Genomic DNA, 16065 nt, shown 5'->3' with positions numbered 1-16065 from the left:
TCAAATTATTTTTAATTGTTTGTTAAACGTAATAACAAAAAAAAATCAACTTTAACTCACGTTGAAATATACCTATTCGATTTATTATGCAACTTAATGACTATTCCGCGGTATTATTATAACTACGAATATAAACGTTCCACGAATAATAATGAATATTCAAAAGCAATACTATAAACAGTACAAGAATAACTAAAACGAAAAGGTAATTTAAATTTATTTCTTTCACTTATTATTATTAACTTAAAAATAGATTCTCTATTTAATAATCCACACATATCAAATATTTACAAAATAAAGAATATTAAATTACAATTAATAAATATTCGCTTTTTTCATTAAATTTTAATATTATTTTTATTATTATTAATTAAGGCAAATAAAACGAAAACGAAAAATTATTATTATTATTAGAAATTATTTTGTTACCATTTACATTTCTTATAATCGTTACTATTTGACTCGAACTATTTTATTTTTATTACGATTTATACAAGAAATTGTATAATCTAATAAAAAAAAATTTTCCTCAATTTTTGAAACTATATAACTGTAAATCGTAATTTTTTTTTCCTCATTTTATTTATCTCCTTTCCATTCTCTCTCGCTGCTTAAAACTAATTTATAAAACCGACAGCTCAATTTTGAATTCTATTTTTACCAACACATCACATATATAATTCGAAAGCAAAATTCATTTCTTTTGCTAAAAATTTTCATGTCTACATTATTATTTAAATTTATTCAAATTTATGCGGCATTAAATATTTTTCATTAATGTTTAAATTTCTTCTTCAAATGAAATATCTACTTCCTTCTTTCTGTAAAATTTGCATAAAATATTTAAATACTTTTTGCCTCCTTTCTCTACTATAGGTATATATTATTTTCCCCCCTCCGATTAATAGCCAAATAACGGAAGGAACAATAAATTTTGTTTTATTTCACAATTGTAATAATTTAATATGATAAAATTTAAACAATATAATAATAATAATAATTCAAAGAATATAATTATTATTATCATTATTATTATTGATTATATTATTACAGGGTTCGTACTCGATAATTAATTTTTAAAAAGTAGCATAAAGACAGAAAAAAGTTGTAAAAAAGTAGTAAAAAAAGTAGCTATCGAAAAATTAAACTTGACGACTTAATTTTTTTATAATTTTTTAATTACATTCAAAAAAAGAATAATTTTTGAAAAATTAACATTTAAATACCTATTTATTTTGTCTACAGGACTTAAAATATTTCAAATGATTTCAATTTAATCGATTTCTTCATGTTTTACAATAAAATTTTGATAAGTTGTTAAGTTTTGTTTTGTTCAGTAGGTTTGAATTAAAAATTTTTTTAAATCTTAATTCATATGGAAAAATAATAATGATTAAATATTTATTTTTAATAAAACTATTGAAATGTTTTCGAATAATTTTACAATTAACGAAATTTGTAAATAAATGTAATAGAATTTTGAGTATCTAATAATTTTTAGAGTAAATCAGAATATTCTTTAGGGTCAGTCAAAATTTTGTCTGGAAATCAGGGAAAAACAAAATTAAATATTTGTGGCAACCTTGCAGGGGTGGATTCGGTATTTTTTTGTTGTCTACAAAATATATTGAAATTAATTAAATTATATGAAATGATTTCTTTTGAATTTTCGCTGCTCTTTTTTTTTTATTTACAATGTATATAAAAGAGTTCTCTGGAAAGATTTATTATAGGAAAAAGAGCTACGAATGAAAATAGATGCGAGAGAAAAAAAAAGGATGAGAGTTGTGTGTATATATGTATAAGAAGAAAGACTTTGCAAAAAGCTTTCCCTCTGGGGAAAGATTTTGCAATTATTTAGTCTTTCTCGAGTCATTAATAACAGTTGATAAATTTCTTTTTCCTTGTCTTTTTAAATGAAGATTTATTAAAAGTTGTGGGAGATGAGTGTCAAAACTTTCAAGGGAGAGATTTGAGATGAGAAAATCTCTCTTTCTCTCTCACACTTGCAGAAAGATATTTGAGTCGCACACGTCTCAACTTATATATCTCTCATCCACCGGTTTTTGCATAGAGAGTATTTAAATACCGTACACAAACATGGACATGTCAGAATGATCTATCGGCCGTTTAACTACTTCCGGGTCGCGGCATTATTCATATTCCATGACTTATTTTTAGTATTGTTTTCTCCCTATGGATGTGAGGTGAATAATATGCAATACTGTCATTTCAATTATTCTCCCCCTTTTCATATTATGTGAATATATCGACAAAAAAACTACCGTAAAACTCATTGTTATTGTTGTTTATTGTAATTACTTTTTTTGTATATAAGGTTGTGAAAAATCGGCATCAAAAAACTTTTTACTATTCTTACGATTTACTACTATTTGGATATTTTTTTTTTTATTTGTAACACTAAAAGCTATACTTTTTTCCATGTTTGAGAATTTACACTACTTTAAATTTTTTAACTCTTTTCATGAATTAAGTTATTTATTATTTTAAAAGAAATTATTGTGAGAAATAGAAAAAATTGAAGACTTTGTATTAGAATTCGTATAGTAATTTTATAGTTTATACAAAAAACCATCAAAATTCAGAGTTTTCTTATGAATTTAAAAAATTTAATTGTTTCCACTACTTTCACTAAAAATTCTTTACTTTTTCCTGATTTTCCTGTTCCTAACCTGTGGCAACCCTGTCCTACGAATTTAGAGCAAGTAGTAAAAAAACTAAAAAGTGGAACCAAAAAAAAGAATCATTAAAAACTGCATATGTTAAAAAAACTATTTTTCAATTTTTAATAAGAAAATAAAATTTTCAATGTTATTTTTAGATGATGCCAAGTGGCGGAATGCAGCAGTCGCCAGATGGATTGAGCTTGGATCCCGGCGGATATCAACAACCGCTTTACCTACAGCAGGAACACTCTATGCAACCAATTAGCGTTAGGTAAGGACTTGCCTTTATTATGTCAGAAACATGCTGCTCTCTCTCTCTCTCACTCTAGAAATTCTCAACTGACTTAAAAGCCTTTAAATTGCTTCCCATTAAGCAAATTGAGTATAAACGCGACAAAAACCCTTTTTGAAATAATTGACTCTAAATTTATTGTATTATACGTACTTAATTTTCAGAATAAACTTAATTATCTAATAAACCATTTTAACCTTATTTGAAAGAGAAAGAGAGAGAGGGAGAGAGCAAAGCATGAAAAATAAAAAAGAAGGGGGTAAATTTTACTTTGAACATACACGAATCTATACAACTCTAAAGGATCATTTAAATATGCTCCAAAAATTCATAGCATTCAAATTTCCCTCATTTATAAATGAATTTAAATTAATATTTTCAATATAAATAAATATTTTTTTTTAATAAAAATCATGAATCTTTTTTTCGCAACTTGAAAATATTTTCGCAATTTCGCAACAAATTTTCGACTAATTATTTTTTCCTTTCAACTCTTTAATTGAAATTCAACTCCTCAAGGGGATGACAATTTTTTTTTTCATCGGCCTTTGCGGATTTCGACACATTTTGCAAAGAAAAAGAAGACTACAACCCACAAATTTCCAATAATTTTCGTTAATTCTTTTTTCAACTTCAAAGGAATTTTTTTCTCAAATTTTCAACAAAAAAAAAGTCAACATAAAAGGGCAAAAAACTTTGGAACATCAATAATAAAATTCAAAGTGAACAAAAATAAAACAATAACAATAAAAAATTCCATATCATGGAAATCGATTCAATGCTAAATACCAAATAAATTTACATTCAAACTGTCTTTCGATTATAAATATTATATATTTATGGAAAATAATTTATTTTATTACAAAACTATAATATGTATTTTAACGTTCTCCTCTTCTTGCCCCCCTTGCCAGTAAAATTAACTTAATTAAATTTTATGTACACTGTCGTAAACTACCATAAATAGTGAGTCATATAGCGAGTGACTCACTTTCATATTAAAAATTATGTCTCGCGAGATTCTTAATTATTTCTTTCAAACTAAGGTTTTCAAGAACCATAAAAAAGAAGTTTTTTAAATTACTTTTTTAATGGAATAAAATTATTATTATATTCATATTCTACTGGTATTATTAAACTTACAATGATTATACAATAATATACAATATTACATAGCAGAACAATATTCACAATTGGATTTCATTGCGACAATAATTTGATTATATTTCACTGTTTTCGAAATTATTTTCTACTTTAATTAAAATAATCAGCTAATTCCAAAATTAAGTTAAAGTTCACAACGTTTATAATTAACAATTTAGAAAAAAAAATATTTTTCAATTTCTTTCTAAAAAAAAGGTTTTATATTTCTTGATCAAAAACTCAAAAATAAAGATTTGTAAACATATTGTTTTTTGTAAGAGAAGTATTTTTTTTCCAATATTTGATCTTAAACTTTGTGAACTTCAGCCACGTTATAAATTTATAAACCAAAAATTCATAACGTTCAAATGAATATTTTTGTTACTCTTTTAATTTCTATTTGTTAAAAGGACACATTTCGTGTTTATTTATTTGTTTGTTAATTTTATTTCGTGAATTATTAAAATAAGAATACTAAAAATAATGGAAGAAAACAGTTTATAAAACTAATCGAGAAATTATTTCACAGTTTGTCCAATAAAAAAAGAAATTTGCCATCTTTGAAATCCTATATATAAAATTTATGAGACACTCGTAAAAAAAAAAGTTGAGAGGCAAAAAGGCAGTAAATTTTTATTTAAAAGCTCTCATGATCAGCGAATTTTTTCCTTTTCTATTTCTTTTTCTTTTCTGTTTCTTTTCTTCAAGAAATAACCTTTGTGTTTCGAGGATCTGTCAGTGAAATTTTTATTGAGTATCGCTTTCTAGAGCAAAGAAGAAGAAGATCCTATCATGCTAAATTTCCTATTCATGGGGTCTTTCATATATATACATATACATATACATATAAACATTAAAAAAATGAGAAGCGCGGAACATAAATTTTCAAAGCAGATCTCAGTGCCTTGTTTCTACAATCTTAATGGACTTTGTGTATAGGAAACGATTTTACTATGTTATTCTTTTTTTTTTGGCTCTTTCTTCGCAACAAAGTTTATGTATTACCAGTGCGAACACCTGCTCTATCAGAAATTACGACTCCTGAGTTTTTGTAACGGAATTCATAGCATAATCTAAGTTTGAAAAATTTTAGCTTTTGAATTCAAAGCAAGGCCCGAATCAGTGAAAGTATTTAAAAATACGGACTTTACGGAACAAAACTACAAAAAAAAATTACGGACCATTTACGGACCAATTAAAAAAAATAACAAAAAATATATACAAAAATATTTTTAAAAATAAAAAAAAATGAGAAAAATAATAGAAACAAATAAGAGAACATTTTACTTAAAACTATAAATTAAATTTTATCATAATTCTATAAAACATGAAGAAATCGATAACTCCGAGTCTTCGACTCGGAGTAATCGCTTTCTTCATGTTTTATAATTTAATTAAAGATGACCAAGTAATAAAATCATTATTTTATATCATAAGAATTTTGTTACTGCAACTTCTTCAAAATTATTTCCATCATTTCAATTCAATTATTATTTTCTAGAATTTTTAACTAAAATTTTTCTTTAAATCAATTATTTTTAATAATTTTCGAAAAAGTTCTTTGAAAATATTCAAAACCGTTTTTTTACAATTCAATTTTACGAAATTTCAATTATTCAAAAATTCTTCAATTAAATATATATTAGAAAATAAGAAATTAAAAAATTTTGTTAAAAAAAAAGGTTAACCGTTTGAAAAAAATTAACTTCACAAATAGTTAGTTAAAATTTTAATTTTCAAAGATTTTAATCTTTTCCAGAATTCAATTATTTCTAAGAATACATGCTATAATGCTTTTAATATTCAATTATTATTTATAAAATGTTAACTGAAATTTATTTTTAAATCAATTTTTATTAGAAAATTCCACTAGAATTCAATTGAGGGGCTGGATGCTATAATGTGTTACGCGCCATTCATTTAACATGGCGCGTAACACCTTATAGCATCCAGCCCCTCAATTATTTAAATACAAAAATTAATAACTTATTGAATAATTGAATGTTTCTTTAAATTGAATTCTCATAAAGAATTTTATCAACAAATTTTTAAATAATTCAATTCGTTAACAAATTGTAATAAAATTTTTAAAAATAATTACATTTTTTGAGAAATACGATTAAAATTGTATTAAAAATAATTGAAATTCTGCAATGAATTTTATCCTATTTATGAAAATAATTGAATTTCTAAAAAGAATTTTATTATTTCTGAAAATAATTGAAATCTAAAAAAATGTAATAATAAATAAATAAAAAAAATAAAATAAAATAAATAAAAAAAATAAAATAAAATAAAATAAAATAAATAAATAAATAAATAAATAAATAAATAAATAAAATAATAAATCTAATAATTGAATCTTTGTAAAAAAAATTTATTATTTATGAAAATAATGAAACTATTGCGAAGAAATTTATAAAAAATTTGTAAATAATTGAATTCTTTGTGAAATTTTTATTATTTTATGAATATAATTAAATGTTTGCGCAGAATTTTATTAAACATTTTTTAAATAATTGAATTCTTTTGGAAAATTTCATTAAAATATTACCTAGATATTAAAAATAATTATTGATTCGAAGAATTTTATAAAATTTTTAAAAATAATTGAATTCTTCTCAGAATTCGATTAAAATTTTCTAAAATAATTAAGCCATTCAAGGAATTTTATTCAAATTGAGAAAATAATTGAATTCATTCAAGGAATTTTATTAAAACAAAAAATAATTTAATTTTTTCGAACAATAGATACTATTACAGCATTTGGTAATAATTGAATTCTTTCAAAAAATTTCTTTAATTTATTGAATATAATCGATTTTGTTAACAATTGTAATTAATAATTTTACTATTAAAATTTTATTAAAATTATTGACAGAAAATTATTCTTTTATTAGAATTTTTGGAAATAAATAAATTTTTTTGAAGAATTTATTTAAGTATTTTTCAAAATAATGTAGTTTTTTGAATAATGTTAATTAAACATTTTGAAAATAATTGAATTAAAAAGTGAATTTTTTTTCAACTTTATAAAATAATCGTGTCTGTTAATAATTAGAATTAAATATTTGAATATTGAAGTTTATTACAAATTGTATTGAAAATAATTGAAAACCTGAGAAGAATTTTAATATTTATAAAAAATAATTTAATTTTTGCTAAAAATTTTACTATTTATAAAAATAATTGAATTTTTTCAGGAATTTTATTTAAATTTTTGAAAACAATTGAATTTTGAAGAAGAATTTTATTATTTATAAAGATAATTGAAATTTTGATAAGAATTTTTAAAAAATTTTGAACATATGATTGAATTTCTGCAAAGAATTTTATTTCTTTTGAAAATAATTGAATTTTTGCAATTATTTGTAACTTCTTAAAAATTCTCAAAATTATATCGTTAAATTTACTAACTTTTCTAGCGTTTTCAATCAAATTACGAACTTTACGGACCTTTTTTCTAAAAAAAACTGACTTTTACGGGATTAACGGACCTAGTTCGAGCCCTGATTCAAAGAAGATGGCATATGGTGTTATATATATGTGGAATAAGAAGAAAGTAGGTTAGGAAAATTATAATTGAGATATTATATTGAAATTGCTATGTGCGGACTAATAGTGTATATTCTAACACATTGTCTTCAATATATATACATAACAGCAAGCAAACTATATCTTTGTAACCTAAAAAGACGTAAATTAGTGTCGAGCGAGAGATATAACAATTTTAATTTATATATTCTCTTTAAAATTGGTACTTGAACTGAATCTCTTCGGGGAAAAATGATCTATATTTTATAGTGCGCTCCTTCATTTTTATAGAATATCTGAATTTATGCTTTCCAATATTACGTTGCAAGAGACTTTTATATTCAAGCAATTCCAATTTTAAAAGCAGAGAGCGAGATTTATCGATACTTTAAAATTTCAATATTTACAATCTGAAATTAATGTTTTCAGTTTGAAAAATATATATTCAAATTTCGTATATAGCGCTCACTCTTTCTCTATCTTTCTCTCTAAAATCACACAGCACTCTCAATATTCACTGATGTTTTTATTTCATTTTAAAACTTCAATATTTGCACTTCTTCGAAATATCAATTTTATATTTCAATTAAAAACTACATTCAATGGAAAAATAAGGGGCAGAGGGGGGAGGGGGAAGAGAGTTTATTTTAATATCACTATAATAATATTGAAGACGCTCCCAATGTTTTAAATAAAATTTTTTTTTTCTAGAAATAAATTCAAAATTTCCACCCTTTTTTAGAATTACTTTTCATTATACGTACTGTAAAATTTAATTATAAAACTATAAAAACAATATTTTCCTATAAAATAAAAAGATTTTTGCAAAATTAAATTTTTTCAATTTCAATTTTTAAAAATTTGTAACTCAAATGTTTCGAAATTCAATTATTTTTTTAATTTCAATTTCAAACCTTCTGAAATTCAATGATTTATAAAAATTGAAAATGTAATACTTCAAAAATTCAATTATTTAAAAAAAAAATTTTTTTAACTCAATTCTTCAAAACTTCAAATATTTTGTCAATTTAAAATTAAAAAACTTTTGCAATTAAATTAATTATAAAAATAAAAAACGCGATTCTTGCAAAATTCAATTACTTTTAAAAATTTGAAATGCAAATCTTCCGAATTCAATTATTATTTTATTTAATTTACTTTTATTTTATTTTACTTTAATTATTTTTTCAATCTTTTAAGTAAAATTTTACTGGAAAAATTAGAAAAAAAATTGAATTATGGAAGAATTGCATTTGCAATTTTTATAAATAATTGAACTTAAGTAGATTTAATATTTAAAATTTTTGGAAATCTTACTTCCTGCAATGAAATAATGATTTTGATAAAATATTCACTTAAAAAAAGTTTTTCATGTTTTTAATTAGCAAATTAATTTATAAACGATTAATTTTTTAAAAGTTTATCAGGAATTAAGTTGTTTTTAATAAATTTAATTTATTTTTCTTCTAAATTGTTGATAATAAACGTAGAATATTGAATTTAAAATTAAAATATTTGTTATGAAAAATATTTCGTTCCGTTTCAACGAAATATTTAGATCATTAATTTCGAAAAGAAAAGCGAATTTTGTTCGAAAAAAATGAAATTTAATTAAAATGAATAAAAAATGTTTCTTATTTTTAACTATTTGTTCATGGAATTAATTACGGTTTGAATGAACATTATATTTAATATAAATATTTTTAATTATTATTATAGAAATTTTTTAATATAATTTCTTTTCAGCGATAAAAAAATTTTCATTGAACATATTTAAATAAATAAATTTATAAATTTAATTATTTTTCATTTAAAACTTTACTGCATTCTTTCTCCTTTTTCATTGTTGCAATTTTAATGAAAAATAATTGTAGGTACTTCTTCACAATAAACTTTAATTAAAATTCTTCTACGGATTCAAAAAATTAATAACGGTATTAATAAACGAAAGAGGCAGAAATCTCTTAACAAATATTCACAAAATTAAACTTTTCCAAATAAAGACCAAAATAAATAAAAAAAAAAAATCTACCGAAATTTTTGTTTTGTAATTAAAAACTCCTTAATTAATAAAAATCGATAATTCTATAAATTTTCAATCAATTTTTTTCGACTTGAATAATAATTAATCCGCAAAAACTTTGTTTAAGAAGAGAAAGAAGGGGAAAGAAGCGAATCAATTAAATTTCCAGCTGCCGATTATATAAATAATGCGGCCCTGCTAATGACGTCCCGTTTGCCGAACTAAAGAACGTCTTTTCTAAGCTTATTATCTGAGCAGATAGCAACAGGCGCCTCGCGTGTTTTCAAACCAAAATCGCACGCGCCTCTTCATTTAATCCTTTTTTCACTCCTAATTGAAATCCCAATCTTCTTTAAAGTTTGCAAAAGCAAAAAAAAAAGAAGCTAAAATACTAAGTGGTCATCTCTTTATAAATTCAAGCCTTCAACTTATCCCCCCACTTTACTATCACGTATCACTACCAATCATTTCATTTTTATACTTTTAAATTTTTTCTCCCATTTTTTCCTACTCATTAAAAAAAGAGGAAAATTAAAAAGAAGAAAAAAAACCATTAGTACTCGTAATGACAAAAAATCCCCATTACATTTTTAAAAGCTCTTTCATATTAAAAGTGCGAAATTACATTTTTCTTCTCATCCCTTTCAACCATATACATATACTTTTTAATTAAAAAAGGATTTCCTTCAAAATTTATATTATAAAAACTAAAAAGAATAAAAATACAATTCTATTTTAGAGATAGATAAAATTTTCCCACACAAAAAAAAAAGAAAAATAACTGCAACCATCCAAAAAAAGTACAAAATGATTTACTACCGACAAAATTAAAATTTGCATCACAAATATTAGTTCAACAAATCAAATAGGCACAAATTTTTTTTTCCCTTCTCTTTTTAAAAAAAAAAAATTCTTATTGTCGTCAAACTATTATTCCGAGTTTTCGCATTGAATGCAGTCGAAAAAGCATAGAGAATAAAAAAAAAGAGGGAAAAATAACAAGAACAAAAAAAAAATACTCGGGGTGAAAATTTATCGGCAGGTAAATTTGATTTTGGATCGTTTGCGAACACGAAAGTCGTCTGGATGGGGGAGGGGGTGGTGGCGAAAAAGAGAGTTGAAATGGTGCGTGGATGTAAAGCAAGGGGGGAAAGAGGGAGGGAGAGTGAACTAAAGGAAGAGGGAATGTGGGGAAGGGAAAAGGACGAGGTTGATGTAGAGTAGGCCGTAAATCCTCCGACGCTGACGCAGCGGCGGCCATATCTCAAAAGTTATCCAATTTGTGTTAAAATAGCGCAGTGGATGTACCTTCAGCCCTTCCTCCCCCAAACTGCACCCCCCCCCTTCCACCCTCCCTCGTCTCGTTTCAGGAAAATTATCGTAGTCTCCAAGTATTTGCGAATTTCGCGAATAGATAACAGAAATTGGTGTCGCAGTCTATCAAAACCTAGTTGAAAGCCAGGCAAAAGCATTTTCCCTTTACTAAACATGATTTATGGAAATTATTATTGCTCTCGACCTTTTCTTTTTCGAGGAAAATTTACAATTTTCTCTGTTTTTATTTAAGTTTTGAAAATTTTTTAATTATTTAGTATTTATTGTTAATTATTCACACTGGAATAAAAATTAATTTGATTCAAATAACCAATTACTTGTCTATTATCAAAAAGAATATTTAATTGAATCAGGGTTGCCACAAATATTTAATTTTATTTTTCCCTGATTTCCAGACTTTTGACTTTTTTCTTGACCCTAAAGAATATTCTGATTCACTTTAAAAATTATTAGATACTCAAAAAAAATGTTCTATTACATTTATTTACAAATTTCTTCAAAAGTAAAATTTTTTGAATAACATCAATAACTTCTTTTTTAAATAAATATTTAACCATTATTATTTGTTTGTAGGAATTAAAATTTTTCGAAACATTCAAATTTAAACTTTTTTGAAATTCAACAACTTGTAATAATTTAAATTACCATAAAATTTTTCAAAAAAAAGTTAATTATTTACAAAAATCCTAATAAAATCCTTCGCAAGAATTCAATTATTTTTACAAGTAGTAAAATTTCTAAAAAAAAATTCATTTAAACAAAATGTAATAAAATTCGTTGCAATAATTCAATTAATTTTATAAATAATAAATCGATTATTCAGTAATTCATTTTTAAATCAATTTTTACTAGAAAATTGTAGAAAAATTTATTTAAATTAAAAAATAAATAATTTATTGAATTACTGTGAAATTTTCCCAAGAATTTTATTAAAATTTTTCTAAAATAATTGAATTTCGGAGAAGAATTTTACTATTTATAAAGATAATTGAAATTTTGACAAGAATTTTTTTTTTCATTTTTGAATATAATTGAATTTCTGCGAAGAAATTTATTATATTTGAAAATAATTGAATTTCTGGAATCATTTGTAACTTTTACAAAATACAATTTTTTTTAGTATTTTTAACTAAAATTCTTCTATCAATCTAGTATTTATGAAAATTGTAAAAATTATTCATTAAATAATTTATAAGTCATAATTTTATGATAGTTTACACTAAAGAATAAGACAGATTAAAAAGACAAAAATTGTACACAATGAAATTTGAGGTTATGTTACCTAAGTCTCGAGAACCCCGAGACAATTGTATGCGATTATAATTTATAGGAGTTTCAAAATCGCAATATAGAATATCAATTTCGATTAAAATCACTATTTGATTAATATCAGTTCCGACTGATTGGTTATTTTGATTAAAAAAACATTTTCAAAGTGGATTATTTTCATCATAAAAAATATTTATATTTGTACTCACAAATCTTTGAATTTTGTCGATATAATAAATATTTTCCAACAGTAATTGTATTCTTATTCATAGATTTAATATTCTCATGAAGGATTCTCAGCTTTTGAAGAAATATTACAGTAAAAACTGACAAAAACACTCTACAACTATCGAATTACGATCTAAAGTGACAGGGCGGCCATTTGCAATTGTGTTTACGCATTTTTCACCATGAAGTTGTAGATTTTGCCGCCAGAGCGCGCTACCAACGCACAAAAAGTAAAAAGCAAGAATCCCCCCCCTCCAATTAAAAATAAACAGTCGAAAAATATACAATAATAAGAAAATACTATCGGTAGAAAAGATATAGATTATGTTACCTTCTGTTTTTAGTAATCAGAAAACCTTGGATACCTCAGATCCGTTGTACTAAATATTTTTGATTCGTAAAAACTCATTCGATCTTCCATCCTAACGGCTTGGTTTAGACTCCCATAGCGATGAACAATATTTCCGGAATCTTGATTCCAATACTTAATTATTCTCCATATAATAGTTGCAGGAACTTTTAATCCATAGACACTGTATTATTTTGCATAATTCTCTTATTTTTGGTGAAAAAAAACTATTATTTACTTAAAAAAACACTGCATGTGCTCTAACGGTGCTGACACTATGTCGGCCATTTGCAATTTTAACTACAATGTGTTGCTATAGAGGCGCTGCAAGTGCTGCAACCGGAAACTCAGGGTTGGGCAGTTACGCACCAGCTCGATGTTTCCCAAGCAATAAAATACTTTTCCCATTAAAATTAAAACACTTGTATTTCTCTCCTACTATCAAAAAGTGCAAAAGTAAAAAGAAACAACTTTGTAAAATACTAGGGAAATTACTAGGATGTCAATAAAATGACTCTGGGAATTCAATTTCTTTGGGAGTACTAGTTACTCAACCCTGTAACGAAGCCCCGACCAGGGATGTGTCACTTCGACTTCAAAAAAATACCGCCGAATGGCGAAATTTTATCTATTCAACCCTGGTAAACAATCTCTTGTAGAAAAAGAAATACACAAAGTTTATAGTGTTACCAGTGTTGTTAAAAATCAAGAAAAATAACAAAATTCTTTAGAATTATAATTAATAATGGATTTAACGAACATGAAAAAGATTTACGTACCTTTTTTGCTTTATAGTTCGGCATACAACAGTCCTCAAGGAACGTATTCAACAATGAGTTCACCGGGACAACAGCACAGTAATCAACAGTTACTTTTGTTGCAACAACAACACAATCAGCAGCAACAACAACAGCAACAGGCGCAGATGCAACAACAACAAATGCAGTATATGCACTCACAACAACAACAGCAGCAACAACAACAGGCGCAGATGCAACAACAACAAATGCATTTCACCTCGCATCGAGGTTCCACGGGGCCAAGTCCAGCTGCAATGCCAAATGCTCTTCCAGAAAATAATAATACCACAACCAGTGAAGATAGCGACGATAGCACACCTCATTCAGCGATGGTATGTATTTTTATTAATTATCTACCCCCCCCCCCCCCCCCCCTCCTCCTAATTAATAATTAATTCCAATTTTGTATTAAAGATTTTTTTCATTCTTTCTAAAGAAAATTCTCCCCAATTTTTTTAGTTGCGACCGCACAATTCGCTTTTTCATTTCATTTTCAACATAACCTACAATTTTCCATAGAAAACAAATTCGAATTTTATTTCTATAGATAGAAAAATAAATAGAATTGAATAAAATATATTTTTTTTCTATAGAAATAAATAAAATATATTTTATTTTGTATGTATTATTTATTTATTTAAGAAAAGGAATTTTATAATAGAAAAATATATTTTCAGCATTTAACGAAACAAATTGTTGTCAATTTATATTTGAAAGTTTGAATATCTAATTAGAGACTTTTTCCATGTGCAAGCAATTATTTCAAATCAATTCCAATTGAAATGTTTTTATTTATTTTTTTTTCAATTTCTTGTTCTCGAAAAAAAACTGCATTTGACACAATTAGAGCCGGATTTTAAGTAATTGATTCGTATAATTAACTGGCATTCGAGAAATGTACATTTCCTAACTATCTAATTAAGTAAAATATAAGTGAAAGAAAATCAGATCTAAATTGCAACCTACGCAAGAATTCATTGCACAATAATCTCCTTCATTTGTAGTCTCAATGTATGGCAACTTGTTCTTCTCATAAATTTACTATTGAAAAATAATATATATACATACATTCGTTGATGACAGCTGTTAAATTAATAGATTTGTCCTTGAAGGAAAATCTAAATACAAAACTATACATTGTTCACGACTTAAATTATTGTCATTAGAAAAAAATTTGCAAGAGAAAAAAAAATTGGATTTATTTTTTCTTTTTATTAATTAATCTCCTTAGGAGAAAAAATAGTTAATTAAAAGATTTTACGGTAAATCTGTCCTTTAATGAAAACATTTTTTTTCTTTTTTTTTTTTAATCTCTTTACTGTCACGTGGAGTAAATACAAATTTCTATTTTCTCAATGTTTTGTGCTCTATTTCTAAAGGAAATTCTTTCTTCAACAATAAGAGCTTTACCCTTGTTAAAAACTTACAAAAGCAATTCCGTTTAACTCGCGGGATAATCAAGATTTATTTTCCTTTTGCCCTGTCAATCTTTTCCTACTAATGATATTTAATGGTATTATTTATTTTTTGAGACGAGAATTTTTTTTAATCACTCGCAGCAGTGACTTGTGAAAATGCAAAAATATCCTTTTTTAAAATAAAAGTAAAATTGAAAAACTCAGGTAAATAAAATTTAAAATGTTAATTTAATTTTCCTTTCGAATAAAACAAAAGAAATAAAATCTAATAATAATTACTCAAAAATGAAAAACAAAAATAAATTGAAACAAATGAATCACGTTTAGCAGAAAACTATTTTTCTATTATAAAATATAATCGAAGAAGAAAAGAAAGTGAAAATGCAAAACTGAATTTAAAAACAATTTGAAACATTGAAAACATTAAAAATTAAAATGCATTAAAAAAAATGTGAAAGTTATGTTAAGGAGACAACTTTCCTTATCTAGATGATATGTAATATACGTTAAAATACCACACGATTCGAATATAGTTTTTATCTTATAATTTATAAGACTTGTCATATACGATATTAAGAATTTAATTAAGAAACTTCAAAATTTAATTTTGTATAATATATTTGTATAGAACTGTGTTTTTTTTTGTCCTTTTTTGCGTCTCTCCTCGTGCAAGATAATCTCGAATCGTTAGTATAAAATGCCGACTCTTTAATCAACCATCAGAGGATTATGTTTTTTAGATTTTTATTGTCACACCGCAAAAGTAGTTAAACGCATCATTTAATCCTGGTCTTAATCGACTGTTTATCTTGTACAGATGGCAGGAATCAAACGACCATCGCCAGAACCTGCCGATGGTGCGACTAAGGCACAGAAGAAGCCGAAAGCCCAAAAGAAAAGGAAGAAGAAAGATCCCAATGAGCCGCCAAAGTGAGTTTTTCTCTTTTCTTTATTCCTTTTTTTTTATTTTTCTCTCTTTTAGGTATC

The 16065-nt window shown here is 24.9% G+C and overlaps 1 protein-coding gene across 5 annotated transcripts in view; it reads left to right on the top strand.

Moving 5' to 3' along the window:
- LOC122502820 (TOX high mobility group box family member 3-like) overlaps positions 1-16065 on the top strand; it is a 476754-nt gene that overhangs the window by 443350 nt on the left and 17339 nt on the right. For all 5 annotated transcript variants that reach the window (XM_043613088.1, XM_043613095.1, XM_043613111.1 and 2 more), the window contains 3 exons: positions 2843-2958; positions 13656-13992; positions 15896-16008. In XM_043613088.1, coding sequence (XP_043469023.1) covers positions 2843-2958; positions 13656-13992; positions 15896-16008 — 566 coding nt within the window. The remainder of the gene's footprint in view (positions 1-2842; positions 2959-13655; positions 13993-15895; positions 16009-16065) is intronic.

The sequence above is a fragment of the Leptopilina heterotoma genome, unplaced genomic scaffold (assembly GCF_015476425.1).
Source record: "Leptopilina heterotoma isolate Lh14 unplaced genomic scaffold, ASM1547642v1 Lhet_108, whole genome shotgun sequence".
In the NCBI taxonomy this organism is placed as follows: Eukaryota; Metazoa; Arthropoda; class Insecta; order Hymenoptera; family Figitidae; genus Leptopilina; species Leptopilina heterotoma.
The sequence above is the reverse complement of the archived record's forward strand: the minus strand, read 5'-3'. Positions and strand labels throughout refer to the sequence as shown.